A 13,792-nucleotide genomic window follows, 5' to 3' on the forward strand; every position below is an offset into this window, starting at 1 on the left:
CCAAAAGAGGGGAAACGAACTTCCGGAAGAAAAAAACGACTTTACTTATTTGGTGGGCTTCACTTTAAACTATTCCTATTCTTCTTTGTTTATTGGTATTGGTAGGGCCATCGGCTATAATAAATGCCCTAGGTCACTGCGATTTGGTTAGTAGATCTTTTGTGATTTTCCCTTTGGTTATCTAGAAGAGCTCTAAAAGAACTTCTTTGCTTAACTGTTCTTTAGAACTTCTTTGCTTAGTTGCCCTTTAGAACTTCTTTGCTTAACTGTTCTTTAGAACTTATTTGTTTAACTAATCCAACCTCTGCTTTATCCTGTTCCCAGATGGAGGACATCAACCGGGTGACAGACTGGGTGTCCGGGGTGGCCAAATGTCCACACTCCCCCTACGCCAACATCACCTCCCTCATGACCCTGAGCGGCCAATATTTCGCCGGTTCCCCTATGGATTTCTCGGGGACCGATTCGGCCATTATTCGGGACCTCTCCCCTTCTCCCCTGCGCACGAAACACTACAATGCCATGTGGCTCAATGAACCCCAGTTTGTAGGATCGTTTGAGACGGACGCTTTCGTTTACTTCGTGTTCCGCGAAGGCGCGGTAGAGTATATGAACTGCGGTAAGGTAAGTACCTAAAAGTAGGTATAATGCTTGTATTAACTCCCGGGTCTATATAACCCCGTGTTACAGTAGCAAAACCAAATCATATCATTATTTAATTTCCATATATCAATAGTATTTTCACACTGGCAATTCCACCACTGGTGGTTACTTGATTAAAGTAGCTACTCAGTTATACTCATGAGGCCGAGTGCACCCTGAACTTCAAGCATAGAGCCGAAAAAAATTCGACCCCGGCGGGAATCGAACCTGGAAACCTCCGGATTGTATTACATTCCCACGTTTGAGAATTCTTCGAGACTGTTCGGAAGTGACCTGCGCGCATACTCAGTCATCAGTGGTAAAAGGCAACTGTTAGACCCCATTCTAAATAAATGACTGACGTCTTTCTTCACTCCTCTTTTCTTCCAGAAAATCTACTCGCGGATTGCCCGAGTTTGCAAGAATGACACCGGGGGCGCTATTGTTCTCAAGGACAACTGGACGAGTTTCGTCAAGGCGAGACTGAACTGCTCGCTGCCGGGAGACTACCCGTTCTATTTTGACGAAGTCCAAGGTATGTGTGCCCGTGAAAGGAAAAAGAAATTGGGAATGAATATCACGCGACTTTTATGAGCCTGAACTAAATTTCCTTCAGTCCGTTCTCCATTCGTCCTCACAGTCGAACCCAAATTTTTCATGTCAGTATGATAGACCGGCCAGCCTAGTTAGCTTAGTTGGTAGTGCGTCTGCCTTGTAAGCGCTAGGCCGCGGGTTCGATTCCCGCCCGGGGCGGATTTTAAGAGGATGAAGAAGAAGAAGAAGAAGAAGAAGAAGAAAGAGAAGAAAAATTGATACTCGTAATAAGAAATAGACGAAGGAGAAGAAGAGGAAAAGAAGAACAGGAGGAGGAAGAAGAAGGAAAATAAAAAAAGAGAGAAGGAGAGGAAAAAGAAGAAGAGGAAGAAGCAGGAGAAGAAAAAGAAGAGAAGTGGTTACATAAAAGGGGTTACTTTCATCATACCCGAGTATGATGAAACAATATTGGGGATAAAATCAAAGAAGATATTAATCCTGCTGTCTCAATAATTTCCACGATACGGGTACATTGTCACATCCACTAATAAGGGAGTTCAGGCGTCTCCGCTAATGAAGAGAATTTGTTACAATGACACGCCGATGAAGCCTGTATTCTTATCACAATCCATTATTAACATTAACATGTTATTTTTTATGGTTTACTTTTAGTGTTGAACTTGTCGAAGTTTCTGGGTTCGATTCCCTTGACATCGAATAAAAATTGCATCCGTATTTACTATATCGTTGGCGTGGTAAGCAAGGCGCTCGTCTAAACAGGAGGTTCCGGGTTCAATCCCATACGAGTCATGGGATTTTATCATAATTCCTTCCAGAATTTTTCGAAATATAGGTACCTAGTGTTTTGGGTTAGGCTCTAGAAAATCTGCCATCATATCTAACGCCTAAATTATTGTTAATACATCTAGAGGTACTTACTTTGCTCGACTTTTGATAAAAAAAAAAAAAAAAAAAAAAAAAAAAAAAAAATCTGACGATGTATACAGGTATCAGAAAGTTGCTTTAGTTCGAAACTTGGCCGAGTTGTAAACTATACCTAATAAGGAGTCGTCTGTAGAGGAGAGATATCATTTCTCAAACCTACCCCTGAGGCAATGGAACAGAACATACGTCACAATCAGGAGGTTCTATTTCTCAGGCTAGAAGAGCGGTACTCAAAACCATAAACATATTACATATTTTCCCCCTTAGAAAAATTAGAAATCGGTGAAATTTGAGAAGGAATGGGGTCTATCCTTCAAACTAACGGTCAGTATTCGTATTTTCCTTTTCGCAAGTTTCAGGTGATTTCCCACCATTAGGTGGGAAATGGAAAAATGGTACAATACCAGGCAATGTTCCATTTCCCTAATTCCCACACCATCATGAAAGTTGAGAAAGGAAAATATGCTTTAACATAGGTTCCGTTTCCCTCTTCCCAGACAATGTTCCATTTCCCCAAATTGCGAAAAGAAAATACGCTTTCACATAGGTTAACACCCGCTGACATAAGTAGCCCACATGGTCAATGTCGAACCCAGATCCTTCATACTGCAGAACCACCAACGGACCAGTAGTCATCTCAAGTCATTTATTGTACAACTTGTTTTTTTTTTACTTTTTTTTTTCAATTCGATTCAATTGAATTCTCCACGCTATTGAATTATTAATGACGATAATAATCGTTCAGAAAGTTCTGAGCTTTTACAAACTTTTTGGTGCTTCCTCTTCACGAAGGAGCTTGGTTTTGAGGATGGCAAATTTCTTGATTCCTTTTTACTTTCCTTATTTTTATTACATGGTTTTAATTGTCCATAGTAAATTAAAAATTGACTTGAAATCTGTTTGTTCGTTTGCCTGTTTGTTTGGTTAGTTCTTTGTTTGTTTCTCCTTGTTTTTGTAAGTCAAAGCTCGTTTTTTAGGTGCGTCTCTCGGCCTAACTTTGAAAAGAAATGTAAATGTAGAAATTTGCTCATTAGATTTAACGGCAATAGAAATAGAGTAATATTATAATAACAAGGACTGATTGATCCCCTTGACAATATCCTGAGTCAATAATGAGCAGAGAGACAGCCATTTGGCTTCACCCCTTCTCTAGTTCTTTCATCACAATACATTCAAACTTTAAATAGATTCTACAGATTTTTTTTTATTTATTTAGATTTATTATAGTGTGCCAACATAGAATTATAATGTTATATACACTACAGATTCTACAGAAATGAACTTGTAAAGTATGATCTGAAATACACTCTGGAACCCTGGAATAATGATTGTTGATCCTGGAATATTGTGGTGGTGAGTGATGACAGATTCCTGGCATCTATCAACAGGACTGATATTGTTATCCTTTCATCACGTTTCCGGAGAAATATATCCCAGGAATTCATCAGGAGATGCAAAACAAATAACAAGGATGATGAATGATGTAACGAATGTACTACTCTTAGGTACATAGGTACTTTACAAGATTATTAATCTTATTATTGAACGAAGGAAGTGAGGTTTCTAACTGACGTTGTACAATAAAATTGTATTCATTGAAATGTTGTATTTTTAATGTTATATTATGTAAATTGAATAAAAATAAATTGAATTGAATTGAATTAAATTTTCGAACTCGACAATGTTTCCTTTTAGGTTCACTACATTATATTGAAATAAGGGGTCTTTCTTGAAGAAATTCCTGTGTTGTGAAAAGGTTTGTGCGATCTTGATATAGCGATATTTGTCCACACATGAAGAAATTTTTCTCGTTAAGTTTTGGACCCAATACCGGGCTTTCGGGAGCCCCATCCAGCAGCCCTTTTCGTGAACCAAAAGTATCATTATTTCCTAGAATTTTCCGACATGACACAAAACGGAAATATTTCACTCGACATTTCCGAAAAAGAGAGGAAGATTCGTGCAATAACCTCGCTTCTCTCGCTCACTTTTCTCCGAAGAAATCTCCGAGTTGCATGAACAATGCTGAGGTCAGGAAAGTTTACTAGCAGCTGCACCGCTACCTGAAGACATTGAGGTTTAATGTTTCTTGTTTTCTCTTAGGTACCTACATAGGTACTTTACAAGATTATTAATTTTATTATTGAACGAAGGAAGTGAGGTTTCTAACTGACGTTGTACAATTGTATTCATTGAAATGTTGTATTTTCAATGTTATATTATGTACAATAAAAATAAATTGAATTGAGTTGAATTAAATTTTCGAACTCGACAATGTTTCCTTATAGGTTCACTACATTATATTGAAAAAAGGGGTCTTTTTTGAAGAAATTCCTGTGCTGTGAAAAGGTTTGTGCGATCTTGATATAGCGATATTTATCCACACATGAAGAAATTTTTCTTATTGAGTTTTGGACCCAATACCGGGCTGTCGGGAGCCCCATCACAGCCCTTTTCCTGAACCAAAAGTATCATTATTTCCTAGAATTTTCCGACATGACATAAAACGGAAATATTTCACTCGACATTTCCGAAAAAGAGAGGAAGGTTCGTGCAATAACCTCGCTTCTCTCGCTCACTTTTCTCCGAAGAAATCTCTGAGTTGCATGAACAATGCTGAGGTCAGGAAAGTTTACTAGCAGCTGCACCGCTACCTGAAGACATTGAGGTTTAATGTTTCTTGTTTTGGTCAAAATGGTAAAATATTTCGCGATCCTGGGGAATCGAATTGATACGAGTTCATACATAATAGAAATATTTCAATTTATTCCAATGCGTCCATTGTTTTCATCATATTTTCTGAGGCAACACAATTAACAATTGATTTTTATGACAGGTGCATGGAGAAATCATATTTTTCAAAAAAAAATTCAGTTTTTTTTTTACTTCAGTAGCGACGGAACGGGGGACTAAATGGCCCAAACTTTCCTCTATTTTTCATCATTAATCAGACCCAATTTCAATAAAGAACTTCGCACTTTTCTCTTTGGTTCTAACGTAATAAGTAATAATACAGAAGAAAAATCTGTTATAACCTCGCACAATCATTGAAGTACAAAGTAGCTGTGACGTCAAACTTTTGTTGGATCTAAAATAGAAAGTTGTCTGTTTTCAAGTTGCTTTCAAAATTTTCGGTTACCTAATGAACGTATGATGTTTTCCTTAGTATATTCTTCTTTCTTTCCTTCTTAGTCTACTTATCCAATATCCATCTTACTTCTTAGCCATCTTCTTATCCATGTTTCTTATTCTTCTTACCCATGTTCAGTATACGCCACTGACCTCAACCTGTTACCCGGTTGGACGATTTATGTCCAATGTAGGTTAGACCTGTACAACCAGACTGCTAGCAAATAGTAGGGAGATTTCGCATCGAATCCTGATCCCCATAACGCAACCCATGTTGGCGCCATCTTGTTTACATCATGTTTTTAGATTTAGCACGGGATCGAAAACCGAAACCGAAAACCGAAACCGAAAACCGAAGCGAACCTAGCGGACGCTCAAGTAGGTAATCATACCTTTAATTTGTTCAATGTTTTGTCTTGTCCTAAATAACAAATTATTCAAATCAGTTTTTGAATTAATTAATTAAAAACCAAGGAGGAAGAGAGGATATGTGTAGCAGATGGAGTGTGTAGCAAGTCTAGTAGTGGTATGTATAGTTTACCGTGACTGTATAACTCTGTTATTTTTTTATTTAATACTAGCCGAAATCCGTCGCTTCGTTCCGGATTTCTGCTAGTAAATCCTCAAGGCATGGCCGTTCATGTCACTCATCCATTTAGTGGTCTTGCTCGGCGTAGCTTAACAAAAACGTATAGTTATTAGTTAATAGAGGTTTACCGTGACGTATACCGTGTACGTATAGTTAATAGAGGTTTATTTTTTATTTAATACAAGCCGAAATCCGTCGCTTCGTTCCGGATTTCTGCTAGTAAATCCTGAAGGCATGGCCGTTCATGTCACTCATCCATTTAGTGGTCTTGCTCGGCGTAGCTTAACAAAAACGAACCGGAAAATAGCTATAACCTTTCACGGGAGTGCAAGCGCAATAAGTTCACAGAGTTTCATAGCAAACGGATGAGCGGTTTGGCCAGGCATAAAGTTCGAACGAACAAACACACACACACACAAACAAATATTCTTTTTTATATAGGTATTAGATTTTTAGAGGTTTTATAGGAGGAACTGGTAACTCCTAAGGTCTCCGAAATAGTGACGAAAGCAAAGGGAGAAGGAAAACGGTATAGAAGAAAGCCAGCCGTTCCGAGAACGAACCTTATCTGCTTTCGATAAAGTTCGCCTCAGGCGGGAATCGAACCCGTGACCTAGCGCTTACAAGGCTAGCTTTCTCCTATCCTGTCCTCCTTCTTTGAGGCGATAAGACCTCCGTTGTTAGGTATATTTCCCTCGAAAATAATAACAATGTTCTTTTTTTTTTTAAGAGGTTTGACAGAGGGAGCTGTAACTGCTATGGTCTTATCGTCCCGAAATCGAAGAGAGAAGGAAGACAGGATAGGAGAAAGCCAGCCGTTCCGAGAGTCTTATCGTCCCGAAATCGAAGAGAGAAGGAAGACAGGATAGGAGGAAAGCCAGCCGTTCCGAGAACGAACATTATCCCCGCCCCGGGCGGGAATCGAACCCGCGGCCTAGCGCTTACAAGGCAGACGCACTACCAACTAAGCTAACTAGGCTGGCAAAGAGAGAAGGAAGACAGGATAGGAGAAAGCCAGCCGTTCCGAGAACAAACATTATCCCATCAGGATAAAATCCGCCCGGGCGGGAATCGAGGATAGGAGAAAGCCAGCCGTTCCGAGAACGAACATTATCCCATCAGGATAAAATCCGCCTCGGGCGGGAATCGAGCCCAGTGGCCTAGCGCTTACAAGGCAGACGCACTACCAACTAAGCTAGCTAGGCTGGCTGAACCTTAACTTAATTTATGCCGTAGGACGAAAGCCAGCCGTTCCGAGAACGAACATTATCCCATCAGGATAAAATCCGCCCCGGGCGGGAATCGAACCCGAGCCTAGCGCTTACAAGGCAGACCCACTACCAACTAAGCTAACTAGGCTGGCCAATAATGTTCTTCATTCCTGTCCCCAGGTCGTAATGAAATGGAGGACGCATGGTCGGAATGGGGTCCATGGTCCCTATGTAGTGTGGAGTGTGGAGGTGGTACCCAATATAGGACCCGCACCTGTGAGGGCAGACCCGACGACTGTGCAGGTCAGCAAAAGATGAGTCGGCCTTGTAATCTGCACAGCTGTAAAGGTGAGTTTTTACAAATCCTTTCTTTTACTAGTGTTTTATAGGACTGTAAAATGGATATCCGAAAGGATTTCAAATCTCTCAGAAAAAGACGTTTTATATAGAGAGAGATCTGTACCTACTAAGGCCTTATCGTCCCGAAATCGAAGAGAGAGAAGAAGACAGGATAGGAGAGCGAGCCTTTCCGAGAACGAACACTATCCGTTCAGGATAAAATCCGCCCCGGGCGGAAATCGAACCCAGAAGAAGACAGGATAGGAGAGCGAGCCTTTCCGAGAACGAACACTATCCGTTCAGGATAAAATCCGCCCCGGGCGGAAATCGAACCCGCGGCCTAGCACTTACAAGGCCGACGCGCTACCAACCAAGCTAACTAGGCTGGCAATTAATTTTCCTTGTTGTTCTCAGGGGAATGGAGTTGCTGGACTGAGTGGTCGCAATGTTCAGTTACCTGTGGCAAAGGCTTCAGACAAAGGACGAGACATTGTTTAGCGGTTAATAATCGGCAGGTGGAAGGTACTGGATGTGAAGGACCTTTTGTCAGTCAGGAACCTTGTGAAATGCCACCCTGTCAATGTAAGTATCAGAAACAATCAATCGATCAATCTTTTTTGAAGAGGTTTGACAGAAGGAACTGAAACTGCCTAAGGTCTTATCGTCCCTAAAGCGAACAGAGAAGGAAGACAGGACAGGAGAAAACCAGCCGTTCCGAGAACGAACATTATCCGTTCAGGATAAAATCCTAATTGGGCGGGAATCGAACCCGCGACCTAGCGCTTACAATTCACCAAACACACCATTTTTTTTATTTCATCAGGTTAATAATATCTTTTAAAAGATATAGGTAGAAACAAAGGGGAAAGAAAATTACCCATTTTTGTTGTGACCTAACGTTTCATTACATCTCTGTTATTCATCCAGTAAAATACTGATTTTCACCTCCTTTCATTCAACTAAAATTCCAAGTTTAGGGCAAGAGTAAAACAATGAAACATACTTCAATCTCTTTATTGAATCTTTGACAGGATATGGAGCATTTCAAAGGAAAAGGGGTTTTCATGAGCCATCATTAAGATGGTTCAAGTAAATTTTCTGGTTTGTCATAAAAGAAAATGGCTGTTTCAAAAGCTGTAGGATGATAAAGCAAACCTTCCTAATTCCGTAATTCCCCCTTTTATTAGTAAGAAAAGCAGTGCAGAAAAAATATCAAAAGTCCATATTACAGAAGAAATTCATAAGCCCTTTTTGTATCTGTTCACCAATCAACAGGTTTAATAGTGACATACCTAGAGACTAGGAACACTACCAAAAAGGTGGTAGCAACAAAACACCCACAAAATATGTACCAAGTTTCCTCATCAAAGATATCGGTGAAAGCTGGCACATTTTCATACAGAGTATTGATCAATTCTATGTTGTAGGGTTCTTTTGGACGTTTTTCCACCATTTTGCTGTGAGTTTTTTGATTAGAATGTAAAAATATGAAAGTTGGAGGGAGTGATTTAATTTGATGAAAGGAAGTGCTGGTTTTTGAGTGAAAATCTAGCCCTAATTGAATCAATATAAAAAAAGATCTTACATTAGAAACATCAACAAAAACAGATATAATTCAAATATTTCAACAGTCTATTTTATAATGTTCTCTTGAGAACCCAGCTGGGAAGTATTGGGCCTTTCATCACCCATCTGTAAGGGATTTACTACATGCTATGACACAGACTGCATGAATTTAATGTAGCAGTTGTTTCATTGCTACAAAATAAAAACACTCATGCCAGCCTAGTTAGCTTAGTTGGTAGTGCGTCTGCCTTGTAAGCGCTAGGCCGCGGGTTCGATTCCCGCCCGGGGCGGATTTAAAAATATGATTAAAGTTGGAGGGAGTGATTTAATTTGATGAAAAGAAGGGCTGGTTTTTGAGTGAAAATCTAGCCCTAATTGAATCAATATAAAAAAAGATCTTACATTAGAAACATCAACAAAAACAGATATAATTGAAAATATGAAAGTTGGAGGGAGTGATTTAATTTGATGAAAGGAAGTGCTGGTTTTTGAGTGAAAATCTAGCTCTAATTGAATCAATATAAAAAAAGATCTTACATTAGAAACATCAACAAAAACAGATATAATTTTAGGTATTTACAAAGAGGAATTTGTTGGTATACTCTGTTGGCAGAAGAAGGATGTCCGTATTCCTGGTTTCACTTGGAAGTTAATTCAATTCACAGCAGTGCTATTCTGAGAGATCACTATACTGCCAACATTTGATCAAACCGTCATAGAAGTATTTACAGAAGACTTTGGAAAGAGTTCCAGCTCTTTGATAACAGTCATGTGCACTTGAAACCTCACACCTGAAACAAAGAAAAAGGAATTTCATTCAAAATGATGTCAAAGACAAAGGTAATTTTAGCTATAAGTAAATCTAAAGAAGTCAGGTGAAGTCACAAAATTGATTAGAGTACTGTTTGGACAAAATAGGATTTTGTGTAGGTTCAGTCAAAACAATGTCAAAGACAAAGGTAATTTTAGCTAAAAGTAAATCTAAAGAAGTCAGGTGAAGTCACAAAATTGATTAGAGTACTGTTTGGACAAAATAGGATTTTGTGTAGGTTCAGGAGCTAACTTGAAAAATACCTTAGTTTAACAGCAAAATTTTTACCTCCATTGAACTACAACATTATTTACAAAGATAAAAGCATCCCCGGTAATTATGCAGAAGCCACGACAGTGGAAAAGAAAGCTCCTTTTTGTATTTAACCTAACCCTATAATAACACTAATCACTGCTCTAATTGTGAAAACTCCTTTTTGTGTTTAACCTAACCCTATAATAACACTGGTCACTGCTTGTTTGTACCAGTTCCTTTGGTAGCAATCTTCCACTGATGTGACTTCTGCACAAGTACCACATCCCCCCCCCATTTTGTATTTGTTATTAATTTTGTAGTGTGTGTAAATAAGTTTTGTACAGGATGCATTGTATAACGAGAGATTATTGTAAAATCATTGTACAAAAGTTTTAACAATTGTAAAGTTCAACCACTAGTCAATTTTCTGTTTGTTTTGAGTAGAAGTTATGAGTAGGTCAACAAAGTCAGAAGAGAACTGAAGGTTTTGTGCCTACTGCCTATGAGTATCTACCAATTGCAAGAAGGTGTTTGTTACTGCTAGGTAGGTATTAAGTTTGAAGTCTATTGTGTGCCTAATTGCCTATCAATCTATTGTAAGTAGGTACCTATTATTAATAATAAAAAAAATCATTGGTTCAACTTTGATTTTTTACCTATGAAAGTTTCAAATTTCCATGTTCGGTTTATAATTTGGATTTTTCCCGTGTACTCGTACCTCGGTGGTGTAGTGGTCAAGACGCTCGCCTGGTAAACAGAAGGGCGTGGGTTCGATCCCCAGCCGAGGCATGGAATTTTATCCTCATTTATTTGAGAATTTGACCACATAATAATGGACCTCTAAGGGTTAGGTGGTAGAGAACGCCCAAGGCGTTAACCTCGCCTAGTGGTTACCTTCCACTCAAGAGTCTATTATTATCAAAGTAGGTACCTACGCACATAGGTAGTTAAGGAGTGTAAATTATGTACCCTATTTTAGTGTAAATAGATATAAACTGCTAATATTTGTAAGTTACGTATTACCATGATAAAAAATTTGCCATGGGACCATAGGTCATAGGACCATTTTAAAAAGAAGAAAATTTCTCTAAATCCTATGACGATAGGAAATAGATAGTATGTTCTTGACAAGTAGCTATTTTTTTTTTTTTATTATTATTTTTATTTTTCTAGCGAGACAATTTTTTCATTTTAAATTAGAAACAACTGATTCGACCCTAAATCTGTCTTATCACTTTATCAACAGAATAAAAAAATTATCTACTATGTATATTTTTTGTATATATACAGGTACATTTGAATAATACGGTTTATTTTCTTGCAGGAGGGGGGAGGACAGGGGAGTGACAAGTTATATACAACACAATCAGTGAGAACGAGTAGATTGAATATGGGAGGGGACTTTGGGAGTGATCACACTGAAGTCAGTGAGAACGAGTAGATTGAATATGGGAGGGGACTTTGGGAGTGATCACACTGAAGTTGGAAGTGAGTAAAAAGAACCTTTTGATTGAAATGGAAAGATTTTGAAGCAGATGTTCAGATGGGAGTCTCCTATTGCATTTGTGCCTACACTAGAGTAAGAGGTTCAAAATACCAAGACAAAAAAAAAAAAAAAAAATCATTTTTTCAAATTTCATTCAAGGCATGTTATTTTCTCCTCAAATATTCAAGAAGTCGACGATAAACGATAATACAATTAAATTAAGCTTACTAGAGGAGTCACATCGTTTATGTCCTCAAGCACACTCCATTTGTCAAGAGTACCAGGTTTACCTTTCCCTTGGGAAAATTTTGAATATTTGGTTCAGAAAATTTCTCTGGCCATCCAAAGGGGCAATTGCTTGAGCATCATGAGTCCTTTACCCCCAGGAAAAATATCTTAGATGAAAAAAAAAAAAAAAAAAAAAAAAAAAAAAAAAAAAAAGAAAGCAGGTTTCCCAGTTAAAAAGTGTCCCACTTAGAGAGGTTGCCATTTTCTTATTTCCACTTATAGAGGTAAATGTGAATATTGGTTTGGAGGAAAAGGAATATGCTATGCTTTCCTACAAATTCCCACTTACAGAGGTCCGCAGAAGGCTCCGGACCTAGGAAAATAGCAACCTTTCCCACTTACAGAGGCTCCGGACCGAGTATCCAGAAAAAGTCATTCCCACTTATAGAGGCTCGATTTTCCCCATTTAAACAGGTTTTGTAGTAAAAAATGAAGGGGCCACGATTTTTTCCCAGTTATCCAGGTTTCCCACTTAGACAGGTTCGACTGTAATTGGTGTTCCATAATCTATTGGTATTCGACCAATGATAATACGAGATATTTAGACAAAATTTATTAAACTGAGAAAAAATTAACTGGGGGGTCCTTATGGGATAACCTATCAGATCTATCCTAATAATAACTATTAATATGTAGTGGACTTTGCCTTATGTAAGTTTATATTTTAACTAAATAATAATAAATAATTCCTCGTTTTTTTTTTCAATACAAAATAATGATGATTTATCATATTTATTAAAATATTTTAATGATTTAAATATGTAATATGTTAGTTAAGTATTAATATTAATAAAGTGAAATCTTATTTTTATTAAATAAAATATATTGAATTTGAGTGTTTTCATTTACTTTTCAATGTTTAGTACGGGGCTGAAGATCTGGAGAACCAGGTGGGCTGGTTCAACTTTTTTTTAGAAGAGGTTTGACAGAGGGAAAGAACATTATCCCATCAGGATAAAATCCGCCCCGGGCAGGAATCGAACCCGCGGCCTAGCGCTTACAAGGCAGACGCACTACCAACTAAGCTAACGAGGCTCACCTGGTTCAACTTTAATCTGAAAGTACGAGCCTCAAGATAAGCAAGAAACAAACGTTTTTGATTTGTATAATATTCGTTTTATTTCTTTTTTCAACTTTTATCATTAATTATTATTTTTTCTTCAATATTTCTAGTGTTAAAAAAAAAGAAGAGATTTTTTTTCAATAAGATACAAAGAAAATTTTACACACAACATGAATCTAGGATTTAAAAAAAGAGAAGAGATTTTTTTTTTCAATAAGATACAAAGAAAATTTTACACACAACATGAATCTAGGAAAAATCTAGCGTCAAAATACACCATTGAATCAACAATCGCCGGGAATCAAACCCGCGAACCTTTGTAAACCTCGGTTCCTTCATACCTTTTCATACGCTCAGAATGGGGGAACAACATGCAGGCAGGGAGTATGAGATGCAGCATAAAGGTACAAAGTTACAAACACACAAATCCAACACATCTTTATACCTAACTGCTAAGGTTTTGTCGTCCCGAAAGCGAAGAGAGAAGGAAGTTAGGAGAATGCCAGCGGTTTCAAGAAAGAACCTTACCTGTATAGGATAAAATCTGCCCCGGGCGGGAATCGAACCCGCGACCTAGCGCTAACAAGGTAGACACGCTTCTCATCAAGCTAACTAGGCTGTCCAACCAAAGGTTGATGTGCTGGAAATGTGTGTAGGTACCTTCGTATTTCAATTTGTTCTGTACAATAAGATTTATTTAATTCAACATCGATAAACAGAAAATCACCTGAGTATTGCCTAAAATTCCGAGACGAAACTTTTCTTAAAGACGACAGATTGACACCAAGCTCATACCTGGGTAGTAAAATAAATAGAACTGGTTGATCAAGATCCCTAGCTAATTTTATGCATAAATCTACCAAAAGATCAAACAGAATTATAAGCTGGTAAAGAGAAGTTCAAAAAACAAAAAAAAAGCTATCCCTCAAATGAA

The 13,792-nt window shown here is 38.1% G+C and overlaps 3 protein-coding genes across 3 annotated transcripts in view; 2 read left to right on the top strand and 1 right to left on the bottom strand.

Annotated features, from left to right (window-relative positions):
- LOC103509029 (semaphorin-5A-like) overlaps window positions 1-1,251 on the top strand; it is a 29,243-nt gene extending 27,992 nt beyond the window's left edge. The window contains exons 6-7 of the mRNA XM_026823475.1: window positions 325-624; window positions 1,033-1,251. Coding sequence (XP_026679276.1) covers window positions 325-624; window positions 1,033-1,236 — 504 coding nt within the window. The 3' untranslated portion in view covers window positions 1,237-1,251. The remainder of the gene's footprint in view (window positions 1-324; window positions 625-1,032) is intronic.
- Window positions 1,252-5,726: 4,475 nt separating this feature from the next.
- On the top strand, window positions 5,727-8,327 carry LOC103509030 (A disintegrin and metalloproteinase with thrombospondin motifs adt-2-like). The gene is made up of 4 exons (XM_008473622.2): window positions 5,727-5,776; window positions 7,231-7,398; window positions 7,804-7,971; window positions 8,317-8,327. Exons 2-4 carry the CDS (start codon window positions 7,242-7,244, stop codon window positions 8,325-8,327), a joined length of 336 nt encoding a protein of 111 aa, XP_008471844.1. The 5' UTR covers window positions 5,727-5,776; window positions 7,231-7,241.
- Window positions 8,183-9,358, bottom strand: LOC108252375. The gene is made up of 2 exons (XM_026823481.1): window positions 9,254-9,358; window positions 8,183-8,874 (listed from the first exon to the last, which is right to left on the bottom strand). The coding sequence occupies exon 2, from the start codon at window positions 8,840-8,842 to the stop codon at window positions 8,651-8,653; it is 192 nt and encodes a 63-aa protein (XP_026679282.1). The 5' UTR covers window positions 8,843-8,874; window positions 9,254-9,358; the 3' UTR covers window positions 8,183-8,650.
- Window positions 9,359-13,792: the final 4,434 nt, after the last annotated feature.

Source organism: Diaphorina citri, unplaced genomic scaffold, assembly GCF_000475195.1.
Source record: "Diaphorina citri unplaced genomic scaffold, Diaci psyllid genome assembly version 1.1 scaffold459, whole genome shotgun sequence".
NCBI classification, from domain to species: Eukaryota; Metazoa; Arthropoda; class Insecta; order Hemiptera; family Psyllidae; genus Diaphorina; species Diaphorina citri.

What these genes read in the sequence shown, in the direction of transcription:
- LOC103509030 (XM_008473622.2), top strand. Translation starts at nt 7,242, where the DNA reads ATGGAGGACGCATGGTCGGAATGGGGTCCATGGTCCCTATGTAGTGTG. An exon ending in TAATCTGCACAGCTGTAAAG is followed by an intron (nt 7,399 to 7,803) that starts GTGAGTTTTTAC and finishes TGTTGTTCTCAG; the next exon opens with GGGAATGGAGTTGCTGGACT.
- LOC108252375 (XM_026823481.1), bottom strand. Translation starts at nt 8,842, where the DNA reads ATGGTGGAAAAACGTCCAAAAGAACCCTACAACATAGAATTGATCAAT.